The sequence below is a fragment of the Polypterus senegalus genome, chromosome 8 (genome assembly GCF_016835505.1).
Source record: "Polypterus senegalus isolate Bchr_013 chromosome 8, ASM1683550v1, whole genome shotgun sequence".
In the NCBI taxonomy this organism is placed as follows: Eukaryota; Metazoa; Chordata; class Cladistia; order Polypteriformes; family Polypteridae; genus Polypterus; species Polypterus senegalus.
In genome coordinates this window covers 90,726,070-90,745,503 of record NC_053161.1, presented here as the reverse complement: position 1 = coordinate 90,745,503, position 19,434 = coordinate 90,726,070, and the positions used below count along the sequence as shown (strand labels likewise).

The following is a 19,434-nucleotide window of genomic DNA, read 5'->3' as shown; positions in this document are numbered from 1 at the left end:
AAATTTGAGTGAATTTCTACATCTGTGGAATACCTGCAATCTTGCACCAAATTTCAAGTCCTGAGTAAAAGGATTTAAAATTTACAACACTCTGTTCAATCAAATCACTCTATTCCAATGTATGTGTTATGTGACTCTTTATAATAGCTTCACGCTTGGTTGAGTCATAAAGCTAGACTATGCCGTTTTCAGACTTGTGTTAGGAATTTGAATGTACAAAATACACTGGATAGATCAAGTGCAATAAACAATGTAGAAAAACATGTGACGTATACATCAGGACAATACATACAGTCACATAACACCAAAGCTTCATACTGAAACTTGCAGATGCTGTTCCTCATTTAATTGTACTGTGCTGAAGTGTACTTAATATGGATATTCAAATACTTATGTAGTACCGGTACCTGAAAGGAGTTTGTTCTTCCTGTACTTGGGATTTGTAAAATAACCATGATAGAAGAGTTTGCTAAATAACACAAACATAAATGTCACATACATTTTCTGAATCAGCTTGACCCATTTTAGGACCATGTGAGATCAAGGTAACCAGGGTTCCAGTCCACACTCCTGCACTCATCCACTTTCACTTGCGCTGGATTTGATGGTTTATTTCCACTTTGAACATCATATACAGTAAAGAAAACTGTAACCTGGATTTGCTTTTTATTTCTGGGGAAGACATACAACAAAAATGATACCTTCAGCTTGTTTACTCACTTATATGTTAATCCATCTCCATTACAGAATAGCTGCTCTGCTGTGAGTCCATCAGAATCTGAGCGATTTGCTGAGCTGTCGATTTAAAACGTGCATTTTTCCCTTTAAGCACTTTTGCCTAAGTGCAAGGTTGGATGCATAAAAATCGGGATCTGATACTTACTTGTACGTGAGCCCGTCGCCAATTGCAAAGAGCTGTTGCGCGGTGAGACCATCGTCAGGTACGTAGCCTGTGCCTCCACTAATCAAGTAGTCAGCCATGCTGGGGAAGAAAGGAATACAAAAAATGCACAAGTCACTTCAAACGAAGTTTAGATTGCTTTATAAAACAACAGTGACAGTTTAGTGAGATACATGTATTTGATACAGGTGTCAATCGCCCACAGATTTCATCATTGACGAGCCAGGAAATACACAGTAGGGGAGAGTCAACAATCCATGCTGGTTTATTTTGGTGAGCCGCAAGGCGACAGGCATCCGACTGTGCCACCAATAATAAATACAACCCCACTACGCTACGTCTCTCTTCGAATTTAAAGGAGTAGTCGTGGTTAAAAGTCATTCCATCAAACACCAGATGGAAATAACTTCATTCAGAAATTGCAAAAACGCAACAATAACATAGTAAACACATACGGCAAATATTCCAAACACCATCTCAGCACACGATGGCTACACGCCCCAAGCGAATAAAACAGGGCTGTCACGGCTAGGGCCACAAAAGACGACAAACTGCCAAAAAAAACCAATGATCAGTACTTTCACTTCAGGTTTTCCAATAGGTTGTACATACCCTCACGTCAGGTTTTCAGAGGGCTCTATACTCACACACATATGTTCGCAAGGAAAACCGAACAATGTTGCAGGTACGGCTGCCGTCCGGCATGCACATGTTCTCGTGGGCTACACATTGCGCGTGACAATTTTACTCTCGCGATCCGGATGGCAATAAACATACATACAAACTATCAAATAAAACGGATGAGAGATGAGCACGTGGGATATAAACAAAACATTTTCCTATTAAGTCCTAAAAATCAAAACGCCATACGTAACAACACTTTGCGTTTTGATTATTTTACACCGTCCTCCAGCTTCCTTCTTAAGCCGCGCGGGATTCGATGCAACGTGGACTGCATTTCGGGTTAAGCCTTTGATCGGCAAAAAAAAAAAACAAAACAAACGCTTAGGCGATCTCTCCTAGACAGATGGCAACTAAAAAAATAAATAAATAACGTGCTTATTTGGCATGTTGGTTGAATCTTTAAGCAAAGTGACTGTCAAGTAATCACATACGTTTGTCTTTTTTAACAGCTCCGAATCCGCAGACGGACAACCTTCATGTAGGAAAATTAACGAAGCACTTCACCAAGTCCCAGCTTGACCCAGATGCAGTTGCTGATGGCACAGTAAACTGCCTGATTGCTGTTCGCTAAATCGCTACAGTTTGGACTGTTAAGGGGAATGGAGATGCAGCGCGTCACATCCTCTTCTCTCTCTCTCTCTCTGTTTGTGGCGCGCCGCACGTGGCGAGACTGGGGGAGGGGAGGCGATGTAACTCCTCCGACGTGGAGTAAAGAGAAGCGATGAACAAAGGCTCAGTGGCACCGATTAGTTGCAGCTAAGCTATCACCGTTCTTTGAGAGAATGTGGATAAAAGGCTTTGCAGCTACGTAATCCTTTTTGTTTCACAAGATTCTGTCACGATACGCTGTCGATTATAACGTTGCCTTTCTGTCTAGGTGTATTTTAACTTTTACCCCGATATTAAAACATACAAACTACTGTTTCTGCCAAAATTGAGGCGCACTGTCGCCCGTGTTAAACTGTTTTCACATCATGCCCTGGTCGACTCGGACAGAAAAGAAAATTTTAAAATGTAAGAATAGGACTGCCGATGAATACATGCTATTTTCTCAGAAAGTGTGGTGGAATACTCAAAGTGTTCCGTGGCGCTGTTTGCAAGGGGAGCCATCCCTGGCCTGAATGCCAATGCTGCACACTTTGACACTTATTATAGTAAAAGTAAAATAAAGGGCAGATATAAATGTGGCCAGCAGATCGCCCATCACTGCTGCCTCACATATCCAAAATGCCTTATTACTTTCAATTCCGGGCTCAGTGTCCAAACTGTCCATGTCTCTGTGTCTGATTGAGTTTACCTCCTGCATCCCCAAAGAGTGCTGAATAGGTTAGTTGGTTAGTTGTTTCCTGCCTTGTGTCCCTTCAGCCAGCCTTCATACCACCTACTCTTCAGAATATGTAATCCACCTGAAGGTAAACGTTTGGATCCAGTCAATACTTGGACAGGGGACCATGTAGGAAAAGCTTGGGTTGCTGCAGGAAGCGGTGTTGGTAAGGCCATCAGGGAGCATGTAACTATGTGGTTCCCAGTTCTGAAGTGCAGTTATTGGGGTACTGTTCTGTAAAAATTGGTGCCGTCCTTTGAATAAGACATAAAACTCAGGTCCTGACTCTCTGTGGTCATAAAGTATTTATGGGCATCTTTCGAAAAAAGTAGGATGTTTCCTGGTGTCTTAGCTAAATTGGCCATCATGACCTGGTCATTCTGGTCCCATATTCATCACCTGTCTCTATTTGGCTATCTCTCCCACACCCTCACCTCATAATATCTAATGTGTGGTGAACATACTGGAGTCAGAATGGATCCCATCTCATCATCTACAGTAGGTGGATGCTACACATTGGTGGTGGTTGAAGTGGCTCCCCACTGTCTATGTAAAGTGCTTTGAGTATGTTGGAAAATTGCTGTATAAATGTAATTATTGTTATTATCACTGCCTATATAGAAACTGGCCTCTTGAACCTGAACAGAAGTGAACAGGTTTGAGGTTGTTTAGTGATGAGATCAGAGAGCATTGCGGCAGGGGAAGCCACATCACCAATACAAGTTGATAATCTTTTAGCACTGGGTACAATTCAGGAACTCTTCCAGGATGAGGTGCCACTCAATCATAAGTCAGTTAATAGTTGCCAGTTAAACCTCTCTCCTTTGGGATGTGAGTGGAAAAGTAATTCAGACCAGACATGAGAGAACATGTAAACTCCATACTGGCAATGTCCCAGATGACATTTCAATTCAGTCACCCCAGGGAGCAAGGCAGCTATGTTAACACTGTAGCACCAGGCCACTGATTATTGTAACAGTGCAACTGAAATAAATTCAGATGTAAGGGGACCTTGGAAGATATAAATATGCATGCCAATTGTATATGGCCTGGTAGTATTTCTCTATTAGGCATAAGGCAGACGTCAACCCTGTATAGGATGCCACCCCCATTAGAAGACACACTGACACACTGGTGCAGGATCAAATTGAAGTAGACAAATTACCTAAGGCCCACATGTTTTGGGTGTGGGCAGAAACCAGAGAAGCCACCAAAAACTATTAATGGAATGTGCAAGCATAAAACAGGCCAGGATTTGAACTCAGGTCCCGTGAGGCTACACTGTTATACATATAGCTTTGTACGTTTTATATAGCAAGTTTAAAAACTGCAGTAAATTTAGTGTGAAAGCAACGTTTTTTCTGTATTATTTTTAATTAAAATGCAGTTAAATGGGGAAAGTATAATTATAGGGAAGAGACTGTTTACTGTATTATGTGGTATAAAAGTTCAAATGTTAACTCTGAATAATGAAGCCACTAACTAATCTGTTGAGATGTAGTAGTAGAGCGTCCAAGGGGTCTGTGTACATGTGGTGCAGTTCGGTTAGATTAAATAAACTAATATGGACTGAGCATTAAAATACATATGGGCTTAAGTTATATTTAAATTATGAGGTAGGGAACTTCCGTTTTTACTGAAACTTATCTTGAGACTCTTGAGTTGGCTGTACATATTTTATATTTGTTTCTAAATAAATCCTAAAAAAAGGCCAGATACATAAGGTTATATTAGAAAATGAATTTAAATCAAGTGAGAGTGTATGAGAGAAAACAGGAGTATAAGTCATTTAGAGCTCAGTGCATAAAAGGCACCTTAATCGATGGGCACAAAATCTCCAAAACTAGTAGTGGATAAAGCAGCTTCACTAACTCAGTGGATATGCATTTTCAAACTATGCCTAACATGCCACTTTGTTAAAATTTTAATAATTTTAATTAGTGTTAAAATTGCTAGTATTAAAAATACTATTTTCTAATTTATAAACTAGTAGAATAGCAAACATTGTATATACATGTGTAAGCTTACAGTGGTGTTTTTGTGTTCATTATTTTTGTGTTTTTGTTGACTGTTTCGTTTTTGTAATGGGTAATGTGGTGCTGCAGAGGTTGGCACAGCTATAGTGCCCTCCAAAATGCTTGAGACAAAGATGCATTTTTCCTTGATTTACCCCTCTGTTCCACAGTTTAAAATTACAAAACAAACAATTCAGACATGATTAAAGTGCTCATTGCAAACTTTCTTTTAAGGGTATTTGCACACATTTCAGTCGCACCATATAAAAATTACAATACTTTTTCTGTGTGGTCCCCCCATTTCAGGACGCCATAATGTTTGGGACAATTGTCGTCACAAGTGATACGATGCCTAGGCTTGCTTTCACCCTTTGAAGTCTGTAGTTGCCTTTGCTCAACATGAGGATAAGAGCTCTGCCAAAGAAACTGAAAGAAGCCATTAAGAGGCTGAAAAACAAGAGTAAAACCATTAGAGACATTAATAAAACCTTAGGATGACCTAAATCAACTGTTTGGAATATCATTAAGAAGAAAGAACGCACTGGTGAAGTCAGTAATCACAAAGTGACTGTTAGGCCAAGGAAGATCTTTACTGCTGATGACAGAAGAATCCTCCAACTATGGTAAAGAAAAAGCACTAAATGCCTGTATGACAGATCAGAAACAGTCTTCAGGAGGCAGAAGTGTATGTGTCAGACACTGCTATCCGCAGAAGACTTCATGAACAGAAATACAGAGGTCACACTGCAAGATGCAAACCTCTAGTTAGCCACAAAAACAGGATGGCCAGATTACATTTTGTGAAAAAGGACTTCAAAGAGCCTGCAGACTTGTGGAAAAAGGTCTTGTGAACAGACAAGACAAAGATAAACCTGTATCAGAGTGATGGCAAGTGCAAAGTGTGGCAACAAAAGATCCAAAGCATACCACCTCATCTGTTAAATATAGTGGTAAGGGTGTTATGGCCTGGGCATGTATGGCTGCCACAGGTATTGGCACAATGAATTCTGAGGTGTATAGAAACATCTTATCTGCATAAGTTTCAGTAAATGCCTCCAAACTCAATGGATGGTGCTTCATCCTACAAAAATATAATGATCCCAAACATACTGCTAAGGCAACACAAGAATTTTTTAAATCTAAAAAAATGGAAGATTCTTGACTGGCCAAGCCAGCCACCTGATTTAAATCCAATTGAGCATGCCTTCTATATGCTGAAGACCAAAGGGGACAAGCCCCCAAAATAAGTAGGAGCTGAAGAGGACTGCATTAGAGGCTTGTCAGAGCATCACTAGAGAAGATACATAGCACTTGATGATGTCTATTAATCACAGACCTCAAACAATCATTGCACACAAGGCATATGTGACAAAATACTAAATATGAATGCTTTAATACACCTTTCATTGCTATGTCCCAAACATTATGGTGCCTTGAAATGGGATGAACATATAGAAAAACTGTTGTCATTTCTACACAGTGTGACTGAAAGATATGCAAAAATCCTTAAATGGAAGTCTGCAGTGTGTACTTTAATGACATCTGAAATGCTTGATTTGAAATTTTAAACTATGGAGCAGAGGGGTAAATCAAGGAAAAAATGTGTCTTTGTCCCAAACATTATGCAGGGCACTGTACATCACAGATGCCTGGTCTGGGCACTACCTTTTGCAAATTCTCCCTGTCTGTTTGGGTTTTCCTTTCATATCCCAATTTCATACATGTTGGGTTAACTGACCCTAAACTGGAACAGTGTATGTGAATGAGTGTATATCTGAAGATCTCCTGCAGTGGTTAGGCACCTAAGTGGATTAGAAAATGTACAGATGAATGTATTTTGTCATAGCATATAGTATACTGGGATTATTGGTGAAAGTTCAGTTTAAAAGTAAAAAAGTTAACTCTTGACAAAGCAGCAAAGAATTGCACACTGAACTCACCTTAAACCAACAAGCCAAAGAAAACTGTAAGAATATGACGATAACTCTTATGAATCAATTTTTTGAATGTGCTTGCTTTATTACATTGTTCTGTCATGGCAGTTTAAAAATTTCAAAAACATTTGTCTTCCAAAATTCTTATTGATCTATTTGCTGAATCTGGATATTTCAGTATTAGTGTCATGGGGAGGAAGAGCCTATCCTAGCAATATAGGGGCTGCAAGTCTTTGAGGAGAAGCCACTTAGTTGCAGAACTATCCACTCACTGAGCCAATTTAGAGTCATCCGTTATTGTAACATAAATGTCTTTGGGGTATATCTTGAGAAAAGCCATGCAGACAAGGGGAGCACTGTGCAAACTCCATACAGACAGTGAGTTGGCAGGAAATTAAACCTAACACCCTTTCATCAGGCTTCCTTCACTGTATCATACTTATTTTACTTCTAGTCCCTGTAATTGTGAAACCACATCATTATACTTATTTTCTTTTAGCACAATAGTCTTTTTCTGCGGTGAGCTGGCGCCCTGCCCGGGGTTTGTTTCCTGCCTTGCGCCCTGTGTTGGCTGGGATTGGCTCCAGCAGACCCCCGTGACCCTGTAGTTAGGATATAGCGGGTTGGATAATGGATGGATGAACAATAGTCTTTTTTTTATAAAAGACTCAAGTGTTCAGGAGGAGAGTGCAGTGCTGGCACCTAGGGTGCATTCAGTTTGGATTTTGCATATTCTTTTCATGTTCATATTCGTTTTCTCCCCAAGTCTAATAACATACAATATGTTTATGTTGATTGGCATAGTGCAGATGAATTAAGGTGTCCATGTGCCTTGCAGTGAGTGTCACCCTGTCTAAACCTGGTTCCTTGTGCCCACTGCCACTACTGAGATAAACTTCAGCACTCCATGAACATGACCAATAAAAGCAGGCTTACGTAATAGAGAGATTAATGGCTTGATCACTTTATTCTTGCTGTATGGATGATAAAAACTGATGGATTGGCACCGATCATTTTATTGTAGCTAAAAAAGTACCAAAATGTCAAGCTACGCACAGAATATTTTGTACTTTGTCAATCTTGCCACACCTAGAGCAGGAACAAAATTTTATCTAATAATGCCCTCTTGCAAGTTTTCTATAGGAGTAAAACACGAGAAACCCAAAGTTACTTAGGGGCTGGGTGGAAGATTAGAAACAAAAACTGCAGTATAAGTAAGAAGAATGCTGCCCATCTAGTCCTTGTGTTTTAGATATGTTTGTTACTAAGTCTCTTGTTTGTTCTGCAGATTTAGGTAATAACAGTCCTGTTTTATGCATTTCCTGTATCCATGTTACACCCATTATAATTTTTAAACACTGTAAAGTTTTTTTTCTTCTCTTGGAGAGTGTTCAGTTTTTCATAAGTGAGTGTGAAACTGGTGTGGAAAAATCACCAGGCTATTGATTCTTATTTTTTCCCACATCCTAAAGAAATGTTAAGGCGATTGGTGATCCTAACTTTGCTTTGCCTCAGAGAAGATGTTCCAGCCAGAGTTGGTGTGATGATGGAGGTTCATGGCATTAAATTTTTCAAATAAATTATCAGAAGTCCCAGAGCATGCAGGCTTCAGGGGGGTGCAGATGCACATGTATGCGTGCACGCACTGCTCCGAGGTGAATTGAGGTGTTTAGCTGATTGCGCATTCACCTGCAAACATGAGCAGGTCTGTCTAGTGCTTGGAGCAGGTGAAGGACAGTAGCTGCACTCAATTGGTTCTGTGAAGGGAGCCTACATGGCAAAATTGGGAGAAAAGAAAAAAGAGAGAAATAAGTGACAGACAGAGACAGAGAGAGGGTGAGGCGATAAAGGGAAATGAAGGGTAACGAAAATGGAATGATCAGGAGAAGAGCCAGTACGAAGTGGAGTGGAGGCAAGCAGCCAGGAAGAGAGTCCCTGGAGAGAAATGTGTGGCCGCCTCTCAAGAGGGGACTGAGAGTCACCCCTGCTGAGCAATCTGGGGAGTAGGAGTGACTGACTATTCCAGGAGGGTTCCCTCATAAGGTCAAGTAGTAGCAGCAGGAAGTCAGAGGAGCGAGGCTCTGTGTGGCTTGCTGGGAGCCTGTGATAACACCAGAGGCCCGAGCACAGTTAAAAGATTGGCTGTGTCTGTTGGAAGGATGTCTTCTCTGGCTTCAGGCTCCAGTATTGTGTAAGCAGAGGAGACATTGGTTTTAAGAAGGATGCACCAAGGCTTGTGAGTTTTTTTAGTACTGCTTTTCTGCCTCATGTTTTAACCTTGCTTTACTGGAGCTATTTATTTGGACTTTTTTTTTACCTTCACTTGCACATGATTTTTATTGGACTATTTATGTATTAACTATTTGAAGAACTGAACTTTTGGATGCTGTTGTAAATAAAACAGTAACAGCTTTCTTCCGGGTCCTTTTGGCAGCTACTGAGCAGATGTTCCAGTGGCGCTCTTCACAAGCAAAGCAGACATGATGGGGTGCCACTTTAACCTGAGACATGGAGGTTTTTGCTGCTTAAACAAGGAATAGAACTTGGTAAAATTTTGCCTTTCAGATGTTAGGCTAAGAAATCTTTCACTGCAGAGGATTCTCCCACTTTGTTCACCTTCCTTGTTGTTTCAGTCCTACCATCTTGCTCATTCTTTCTTCTTCAGCCCCCGCTAGCACCTCTTCCCATATTACCCACCTCTTCTCTATGCCCTGGGCCTTTTAAACTTGGGTCTTAGAGAAATACCCCAAGCCGACTCCTTCTGTTGCCACCATCCCCACTAAAGCCTTCGGTCTCAGCCTAAACTCTGTCACCTCCTGTGCTTTGTCAGTGTTTGTGCTTTTGTGCCTACTGAGGCCATCATTGGTTCTTTTGAGCATCTGTTTTGGATGCTTCCTTTGTACATGATACCATGAATTCCTCCACAGTACACTGAAGGGAAACAGTAGGGTGTTGCTGCTTCTGTGCAGTGCTGTGATGCCAAGGCTGTGTTGAAGGCCAAGCCACCAAAGGAGGAAGTTGCTCCTCTCAAGAGTCTCAGCCATTGTTAATTGGACTGAATATATCATCAGCAGCCATAAGACCCTGGGCAGGGTGGCATGTAGAGTTTCTAATCCTTGAAACTACCCCGGAGTTCTGACTTGTCTACTTTGGTTAGCCATGTATAAATGGTATATATTTTTTAATCAAAGTTTATCATTGGTGGTACAGTTATTTCTATGACCCTTTGCTAAATGATGTTTCACTTAGGTTTATTTTGCATTTTTATTGGCCCTAAGTATATGGCCCAAAGTGCTGTATAGAGAATATTGTTCACCACTACATTAAACCAAGGCATATAATATACTGCTCAAAAAAATTAAAGGAAGACTTTTAATCAGAGTATAGCATCAAGTCAGTGAAACTTCTGGGATATTGATTTGGTCAGTTAAGTAGCACAGGGGGTTGTTAATCAGTTTCAGCTGCTTTGCTGTTAATGAAATTAACAACAGGTGCACTAGAGGGGCAACAATGAGATGACCCCCAAAACAGGAATGGTTTAACAGGTGGAAGCCACTGACATTTTTCCCTCCTCATCTTTTCTGACTGTTTTTTCACTAGTTTTGCATTTCACTATGGTCAGTGTAACTACTGGTAGCATGAGGCGAAACCTGGACCCTACAGAGGTTGCACAGGAAATCCAACTTCTCCAGGATGGCACATCAATGTGTGTCATTGCCAGAAGGTTTGCAGTGTCTCCCAGCACTGTCTTAAGGGCATGGAGGAGATTCCAGGAGACAGGCAGTTAGTCTAGGAGAGCTGGACAGGACCATAGAAGGTCCTTAACCCATCAGCAGGACTGGTATCTGCTCCTTTGGACAAGGACAAACAGGATGAGCATTTCCAGAGCTCTACAAAATGACCTCCAGCAGGCCACTGGTGTGAATGTCTCTGACCAAACAATCAGAAACAGACTTCTTGAGGGTGGTCTGAGGGCCCAACGTCCTCTAGTGGGCCCTGTGCTCACAACCCAGCGCATTGGAGCTCGATCGGCATTTACCATAGAATACCAGAATTGGCAGGTCCACCAATGGCACCCTGTGCTTTTCACAGATGAGAGCAGGTTCACCCTGAGCACATGTAACAGACGTTGAAGGGTCTGCAGAAGCCATGGAGAATGTTATGCTGTCTGTAACATCATTCGGCATGACCAGTTTGGTGGTGGGTCAGTGATGGTTTGGGGAGGCATATCCATGGAGGGACGCACAGACTTCTACAAGCTAGACAAAGACACTTTGACTGCCATTAGGTATCAGGATGAAATCCTTGGACTCATTGTCAGAACCTATGTTGGTGCAGTGGGTCCAGTGTTCCATATGGCGAGAGTATGCAAACAGTTCCTGTAGGATAAAGGAACTGATGCCATTGACTGACCCCCACGTTCACCTGACCTAAATCCAATGGAACCATCCGACGCCACCACCTCAGGCTGTCCAGGAGCTCAATGATGCCCTGGTCCAAATCTGGGAGGAGATCCCCTAGGACACCATCCATCGTCTCATTAAGAGCATGCCCCGACATTGTCAGGCATGCATACAAGCACGTGGGGGCCATATAAACTACTGAGTACAATTTTAAGTTGCTGCAATGAAATTTCGGCAAAATGGACTAGCCTGCCGCAACTTTTTCACTTTGATTTTCGGGGTGTCTTTGAATTCAGCCTTCTGTAGGTTGATAATTTTCATTTCCATCAAACGATGTGGTATTCTTTTGTTCCTAACACATTACTCAGTCCATATCAGTAAGATATACAGCATGATTTTTTTTTCCCATTGAGATCTGATGTGTTTTCAAAGTGTTCCTTTAATTTTTTTTGAGCCCTATATATGACCTGTGCACCAGGTATGCCCCATCAAAATATCATTTTCTAAAAATGAGTCACAGAAGCAGTATAGGGAAAGCAGACCTCTCAGAAGTCATTTCCTAAGCTGCAGGCATGCCAATCAAATCTCCCAGTGTTATTATTCTTATTAATTAAGTAGGCTAATGCCTGTACCCAAAGCAACATACAGTAATTTCATACATTAGATATATTTATGTACTGATTATAAAGTCATATCCATTTAGTCAAAAAACCTCCTTTAGCAGGTGGCGATTGAAAATTATAACATTACAACTGAACTGAATTTCTTTCAGAACAATAACTAACCTTAATAACAAGAAATTGGAAATGTCTGAAATAATTGCACTTAATCTTAGTAGCAATGACTTTGTATTTCTTTAATTATAAGCTAGATAACATACGATTCTAGACTGAGCAGTCAGGTTCTAGTAGGACCGTATCACATTATACCCTGCTTTTATAATTACCAGCTTTGTAAATTTAAACTGATGACAGAAAAAAATATTTTACATCCAAATTCTAAAATTAAAACTAGTATCCATCCTCTAAACCCAAATACACTAGTTTGTTCAAAAACATACTTGCTATAGTAGCAATGCCAATATTGGGCATACTTCATAATAATACTTGATAATAATTAAGTGCCATTGTTCTTCAAAGTAGCCATTGTTAAACAAAATTTTGATTCTAATGCTCTTGGGAATTACTGTACAGTCTCCAGTCTGGAGCTGTGAGTCAATCACATTAAACACTGTGCTATCCTGAATTATATGATTTTGGAAAAAATAAATACACATTACAGGTACACTAGAACGTGCTTGTGCTTAATAAGCTTGGTTAATGGAAGAAAAGCAGTAGAGAAAATTATTTCTGTTGAGTTAATTTCTAACATGAGAACAAACATATTGTTTTAGTATGCTTATAATAGTTCTTTCTGTAATTTGCTTCATTCATGCTTCAGTCATGAGCTTGTCCTTGACACCGAGGTAGATGTATTTAATTTTTCAGTGGGTACTGTTGCCTCTCACTGAATTTGCACCTTAGTTATGATCCTGACTAGTGTGCCATCTTACTGGTATTTGTGTGTATTTAACACGGAGACTCTTGTTTTGCCCATCAAGGCTGAGGAAAACCCAAAATTCCTTGCAGGTCATTGTGAAAAGTGCTAAGAGTTGTCATTTAACCTATTTTTTTATGTCTTAAGGATAGAGGAGAGTAATAGGATTATACAAGGAAAATGTCATGTAGACAGTGATCAGACAGCAGTGCTATTGATTATATCATCCCACCACTCTAGCTAAAAGTAATTCATAAATAAAATTTAAATATAACTTTCCTCCAAGATTAATGCCTTTTATTCCATCTGCATTAAATGTCACAATAGCTTCATGCAGAAATACATAAATATAACAAATCTACCAAACCAAATACAAGGGTAATGAAGGATTAATATATGTAGCTTAAATAATGTAGTAATAATAATACTGTAGTAATAATAACAGTAATTTATTTTATTTACATAACACCTTGGCCATGCTCATAGCACTTGACAAAAATTCAGAATTAACAGTTGGAATAAAGGCAGAAAATAAGATCAATTACCAACATTGAGTGGAAAATATTATCAACATAAATGACAAAATAAAAGATAAATACAGTAAACACAGAGACAACAAACCAGAGGAAAATACAAAAATACTACAAGAAAGTCATGAACAAATGATATAATTTATGATACGAGCATGTTATTTTTCTGTGCACCTTGACAGAGAGGATGAACTGAGCAAAAGGGTTAGTATGTCAGGTTAAGTGAAATGTCACCCTGAAGAAATTCCTTTTAAGCTGTTTTTAAAAGAATAAATTGAGTCAGCTGATCTAATTAATTTTGGAAGGCCATTCTAGTGCCTTGACACATTAGAGCTGAACGTTCTCTCACCCATTGAGCATATGTTGGTTTATGGAAAAATGAAAATGTATGAGAAGAACTCAATGAAGACAGTTTAAATTAACACATGCCATATCATGTATGTCAAGATTACTGCTTCAAATATTATAATCAGTTCATATAACACTTGCCTGATGTTTACCTTATGATCGAGTTTTGGTTTTCCTCCTCTGTACTGACACCAAGTCTATGGTACATACTATATTTTGATAAGTTTTATGTGATTAATTTCTTTGGTGGTCTGCTTAGCACTCTGTGAAAAAAAACATGGCCACCTTTTCTCTATACCTGTATTCTACTTTTCCATTATAGCAGGCAAGCCACAGTGGCTGCAGGGTTTCAGCCAGCCAATCCCTGTTCCTATTTAAACATCTTTTTCAATTAAATATGCTGCCTATATCTGTATTGTATTAATCCAAAAAATCATGTCAGAGTCTTTTTTCTTTTTATTGGAATTTAACAAATATAACTGGGTTTTGCTGTTTTACTTAGAAGATTCCTTGATTATTGAAGTGGTTGCTTGCTAATGATTCAACCAGCAAGAAATAACACTGGTATACCAAATCCCCTTTAATGTACATTGTTACTTGCATCTGTGTTTGGTAACTGTTATTGTTTTATTACAATTATGGATGCAAAATATACAGAAAAGTGAACTGCAAAATAGAAATGAAAAAGACACCTGTGTATGAAAACATCTAATTAAAAATAAAGCAAACATGATTGAAGAATGAGAGCAGAAAGGGCCAGCTGATCAAGAAGGAAGTTTAATTAGAAGCAGTAATCGTTAATTATATCTACTTAGGGATGATGAACAAAGAACTGACACAGGTGCAAATGAAAACAAATGTCAAAGAGTTGAAGCTTCTTCAGTGCCATTTCTACACCCGGAATAACTAAAATATTGCAGAAAATAATAAGAGAGTAAAATAATTTTACACAATTAGGGTGTCAAACTCTAATCCCAGAGGCCCCCAGTGGCTATAGGTTTTCTTTTGTAGAGGAAAAATTAGACTTTCGGGGTCAAGAGGTCATTTAGGGGTAACATACAGTAGTTATTATATATAAAGTGTTCTGGTATGCTTTCTCCATTAAAATGTAGCATCTATCTTAGAAGTAGTATTAAAGAGTTAATAAATATCAGAAACTTGTTCAAGAATATTAGGAAAGATAAACTGAACAAAAAACAACAGAAAGGTTCAGGGTGATGGTTCAAGAAGTTGGCTGACTATCATGTACCCAGTAAGACCTGCAGATTTCACATACACAAGAACTCAAAATGTATTGGAAAGTATTGTAAGGATCAAGAATTTTGTGAAATGAGACTTTTATATTGGACTATGTAAGACAGCTATACTCTTTGCTGAAGATATGTCATGTCTTTTAACCAATCCGAGCAACTGTCAGATGTTGTGTAAACATTAATTTCAGCACTGATATGCAGATTCAATTATCTACAAATGTACAGTATTTGACTGTTTTTGCTCTGTGATCATTTCTGTGACATCTGTGCTCAGAGTCTGTCCTCTGGCACTGTGATGGGGTACTCACTCTTCATGAAGAGAAATTAAAGATGCAATGGACAAGCTTCCTCCTGCCTGATTAGTGCCTTCCACACTTCACAGTTACTTTCTTAATTAGTAACTAATTAATGTTGCTAATGAAACATATATTTTAGAGTTTATTTTAAGATTGAAAACCCTTAATTGCTTCTTTATTCTTAGCCATCAGCCAAACAAAGATGAGATGCAAAGTGAGCCAATATATGACTATATAACTAGCTAACCTGACCCCATTTGCACTTGTATGTACATTATACTATTGTTTCAATAAAATATTTAAAAAGAAAAAAATAATTGAAGGTCTGAGAGCTTTGACCCACTGTGATCCAAAAACATGTGGATGGTGCTCTCAAAAACACAAACATTAAACAATGTGCTTCACTAACAGAGAACTGGTTACTTATTAAGAAAATTGTTGGAGAGATTATGGTGGCCCTAAAGAAGCAGAATCTGAGACCCCTGAGATAGCCAGTCATCTGTTGGTTTGGTTTATGTATCATTATTATTTGGCTTTTGGTTAAGGAAAACAATGAAGTGTTCTAAATCTTTAAAAGCAAGTCTCTATATTATAAAAGGAAATCCTGGGACAAGACTTTCTCAGAGATAATTTCAACTCCCGCAAGACAAATTTTCATGACCCGCAAGACAAGACTTTTTGCCAAGAGATTTTGACAAGTCACACACTCCTCTCAAACATTTACAACCACGCCCACGGTTCAATCACTTCTCATTCGTGTAAATACTATTGTCTGACACAGTTCCTACGCTCTAAGCAGGAGAGAAGTATATAGTTATTGTTCGGCTTTAAACTTTAAGTCGGAGACTTGTAGATCATCTAATTCATGTTGCCATCAGGGAAAAGTAATGTTTCTTCCCAATGAGGAGGCGTATCCGCGAGAATTAAAAGATTTGTTGTTTGGTGAAAGTGAAATCCACATACGAGAGCGGTAGAGATGCGAATGTGGTTGGCACGCCCATGGTCCACTCACTTCTCTTTCACATGAATGCTATTGTCAAACACAGTTCCTGTGCTCTCATCTCCAAGCAGGATTGGAAGTAAAAAACAAAGAGTAGAAGACAAAGTAGAACATCGTAAAGAGGTTCAAAAACATTGGCACAATACCCATGCAGAGCAGGTTAGAGATTATGAAAATACTAAAATTCGAAAGTCTCATAAAACTGGTAGTAAAGATTGCTTTAGCGCTAGCAAACGGAAAATATTACTCGGTGAAATTACAGAACAGCGTAAAGATATTGAAAATATAGACATAGGTGATATGACAGAAGTATATAAATATTGTTTGGCTTTAAACTTTAAGTCGGAGACTTGTAGATCTTGTAATTCATGTTGCCATCAGGGAAAAGTAGTGTTTCTTCTCAATTAAGAGGCCTATCTGCAAGAATTAAAAATTTGTTATTTGGTGAAAGTGAAATCCACATACACGAGTGGTAGAGACGCGAAGTGGCTAGTATGTAATGCAGTTCGGGGGGTTGGTGAGCGAAGCAAGCAGGGCGTAAAGCCCAAAATAAGGTAATCAAAGTTGTTTCATTGGGAACACTAATTGGTTAGCAATCTGAAAAAGTGGCTTGAATGAAAAGGTGCAGCCACTGTGGCCATCCAAGATATGAGTATGATACCCCTACCATAAAGTGACACTCAGTTTGAACATTGAAAGGAAATGCAGACTCTACTTAGAATGGACATAGTGAAGCTGTCACTAGTCTGTATAAGCTTGGCAACATTATTCACTGTGTTATTGGGAAGCATTAATTTATAAAAAATCAGTGAGCTAGTAAAAAAGTGCAATACTACACAATTTACATAATCTGGAAAAACATAATTTTTAAAGTGTGGGCAAATTTTAGTCTCGGTTCATGTGGCTATATCCAGGTTCTTGCAGGATGCTCTGTAAATAAAACTGTTCTGTATACTGTAGCTTTAAAAAATGAGAACTCTGTCTTTGAAGTCTTTGAAAATGGTATTATATAACTTGTTTCTATTTTCAGCATATTAATGGGTGCAAATTTAAAAGCACTGTATCGCTCACATGGTCTAAAAATGAACTATGAAGAATAACTGTAGAAATGAGAAAGCAAGTCTCCAGTCATCTGCTTTTGATTAGATAGATTGGATTAAGCAGAACCACAAGTTACTTACTATAAAGGTCAGCTTAGGCACAAAAAACACTAGCACCTTGGGTTTTGTTTGTCATCTGTAGATCTATTCAATTTGAGGAGCTCATGGAATATGGCATGTTGTTATGACAAGGACCACTTGGGGGGAAATTACAGAAAGATCCATTAGAAATTATTGCTCATGTCCTCCAGCAAGAGCTGCAATTCCTTTCTTTTTAGCCCCAATAGAAAACAATGATCATAAAAAAAAATCTCCCAGTCAATAAGTGTTTACTTTTTACCGAATCCATTTGCTGTAGAATTACACAATCCTCTTATTTGTGTCTATTATTATATTGCTATTCAGGAAAAAAACTGGTCACACAGCTGCAAATTCAGGTTGCCTATTAAGTAACTGTACTATTTTTCTCAGCTTAACATTTCTATAATAACTTGAGTTAACTTTGTTGAGAATGACAGTACAGTAGCACAATGATTATAGCTGCTGCCTCAAAACTCCAGAAAAATGGGTTCAAATTTCAGTTTGGTCAGTGCCTATGTGAACTTTCCCTCCTATATCTAAAAGTCATGCACATTAGCTTAGGAGAACTGCTACAGTGCACGTATAGCCACCTGAGTACTGGTGAATCTGCACATTCAGTTCAAGTCCGATTGTTCTAGTTCTCTCATATTCCTTAGACATACATGCTAATTTAATTGATAACTTTAAGCTGTATTATTATGGGTGACTGTGACCTTCCCATGGTGGCTCCCTAGGTTCCATCCTATATTGTCAGGAAATTAATTGGAATTGAGTTAGGAAATTTTGAGAAGTGGATAATGAATGTAAATGTGTGACAAATGTTTAATAGGCCAGAGTTGTTCCTACTATGCAGACTGTAATTCTACTTTATAACCATTGGGCACCAAGGCTTGATTCTAGTCTGAAGAGTGCTTTGTGCACCAAGATTTCATTCATATGGGATTGCCCCGTCCTCCCAAAAATATGTTACATTTTTTAACTAATAACTGAACATGTCATGACATAATGACACTCACGAGCATAACATTCACTTGCTCAGTCTGGCTTCCTGGATCTTTCCTTTCTTTATTCTCTCATTGCTGCCTTTAAAAGGAATTTTACAGTGGAGATGTGATTATAACTGCTGTTTCCCAGCTACTGTATGTGCGGAGCATCAATGTGTAGCTTACATTTGCATGGTCTTTTCTTAAGATATATCCATTTTCTTTCTGCATCCCAAATACATGCAGGTTGGGGTGATTTTATATTAGCCCCATGTAGGTGTGAGCATGGTTGTATGTATGAATGGTCACTCTGATAAACTGGTACCTCATGTAGGGTTATTTTTATGCTTGTGTCCTGTGTTGCCACAATAGGCAAGTCCAGCATGTTAAATATTTCTCTCCCAAACTTGCTCCAAATTACCCTTACTTGACATGAGATGATACACTTAATTAACATACAATATGTATTGTTATACAGGGTTCGTAATACAGTGCATTCTCAGAATATTGGACAGAAAAATATATATTAAATATATATATAAATAATGCTATTTATATAGAAGGTGATAGCATGGGAACCAACTCATCATAAACATTGGGGTCAAAATATTAGAGGCTGCAACACTGATAATAATCCAACAGCAACAATAATAATAATAATCCTCAAACTGGCAGATCATAGCAAGCACAGATTGGCAAAGTAAAACTAAACAATCAACAAGGCAACAGGCCTGCAACTGTAGACTTTGAATGCATTACTAAAGAATAAAGATTTAATTCAAATTGTAGGCATCACTCGAATGGGCTTACATTGAAACTTGCATTATGACTCCACATATTCCACCCTTCACTTGATGATTATGCTCTTTAAATTCACTCCTGGCACACTAAAAAGTTTTCAAGTTCATTCACTGGATAGTAATATACATTTTTGGCATACATTAGTGAGGCTACAGTAAACAGGAATCATGGACACAGTTATACAGATAGCCATTATAAATCAATTTCATTGAATTTTGTGATTATATTAGGCTAGTCAGTTTAGT

The 19,434-nt window shown here is 38.7% G+C and overlaps 1 protein-coding gene across 5 annotated transcripts in view; it reads right to left on the bottom strand.

Annotated features, from left to right (window-relative positions):
• Nucleotides 1-19,434, bottom strand: part of impdh1a (IMP (inosine 5'-monophosphate) dehydrogenase 1a) — a 181,640-nt gene that overhangs the window by 116,512 nt on the left and 45,694 nt on the right. For 2 of the 5 annotated variants that reach the window (XM_039761441.1, XM_039761442.1), the window contains exon 2: nucleotides 884-982. In XM_039761441.1, coding sequence (XP_039617375.1) covers nucleotides 884-982 — 99 coding nt within the window. Of the gene's footprint in view, nucleotides 1-883; nucleotides 983-1,513; nucleotides 1,634-2,016; nucleotides 2,204-19,434 lie in introns of those variants that run through there. The other 3 variants (XM_039761444.1, XM_039761443.1, XM_039761445.1) reach the window with 3 other exon arrangements.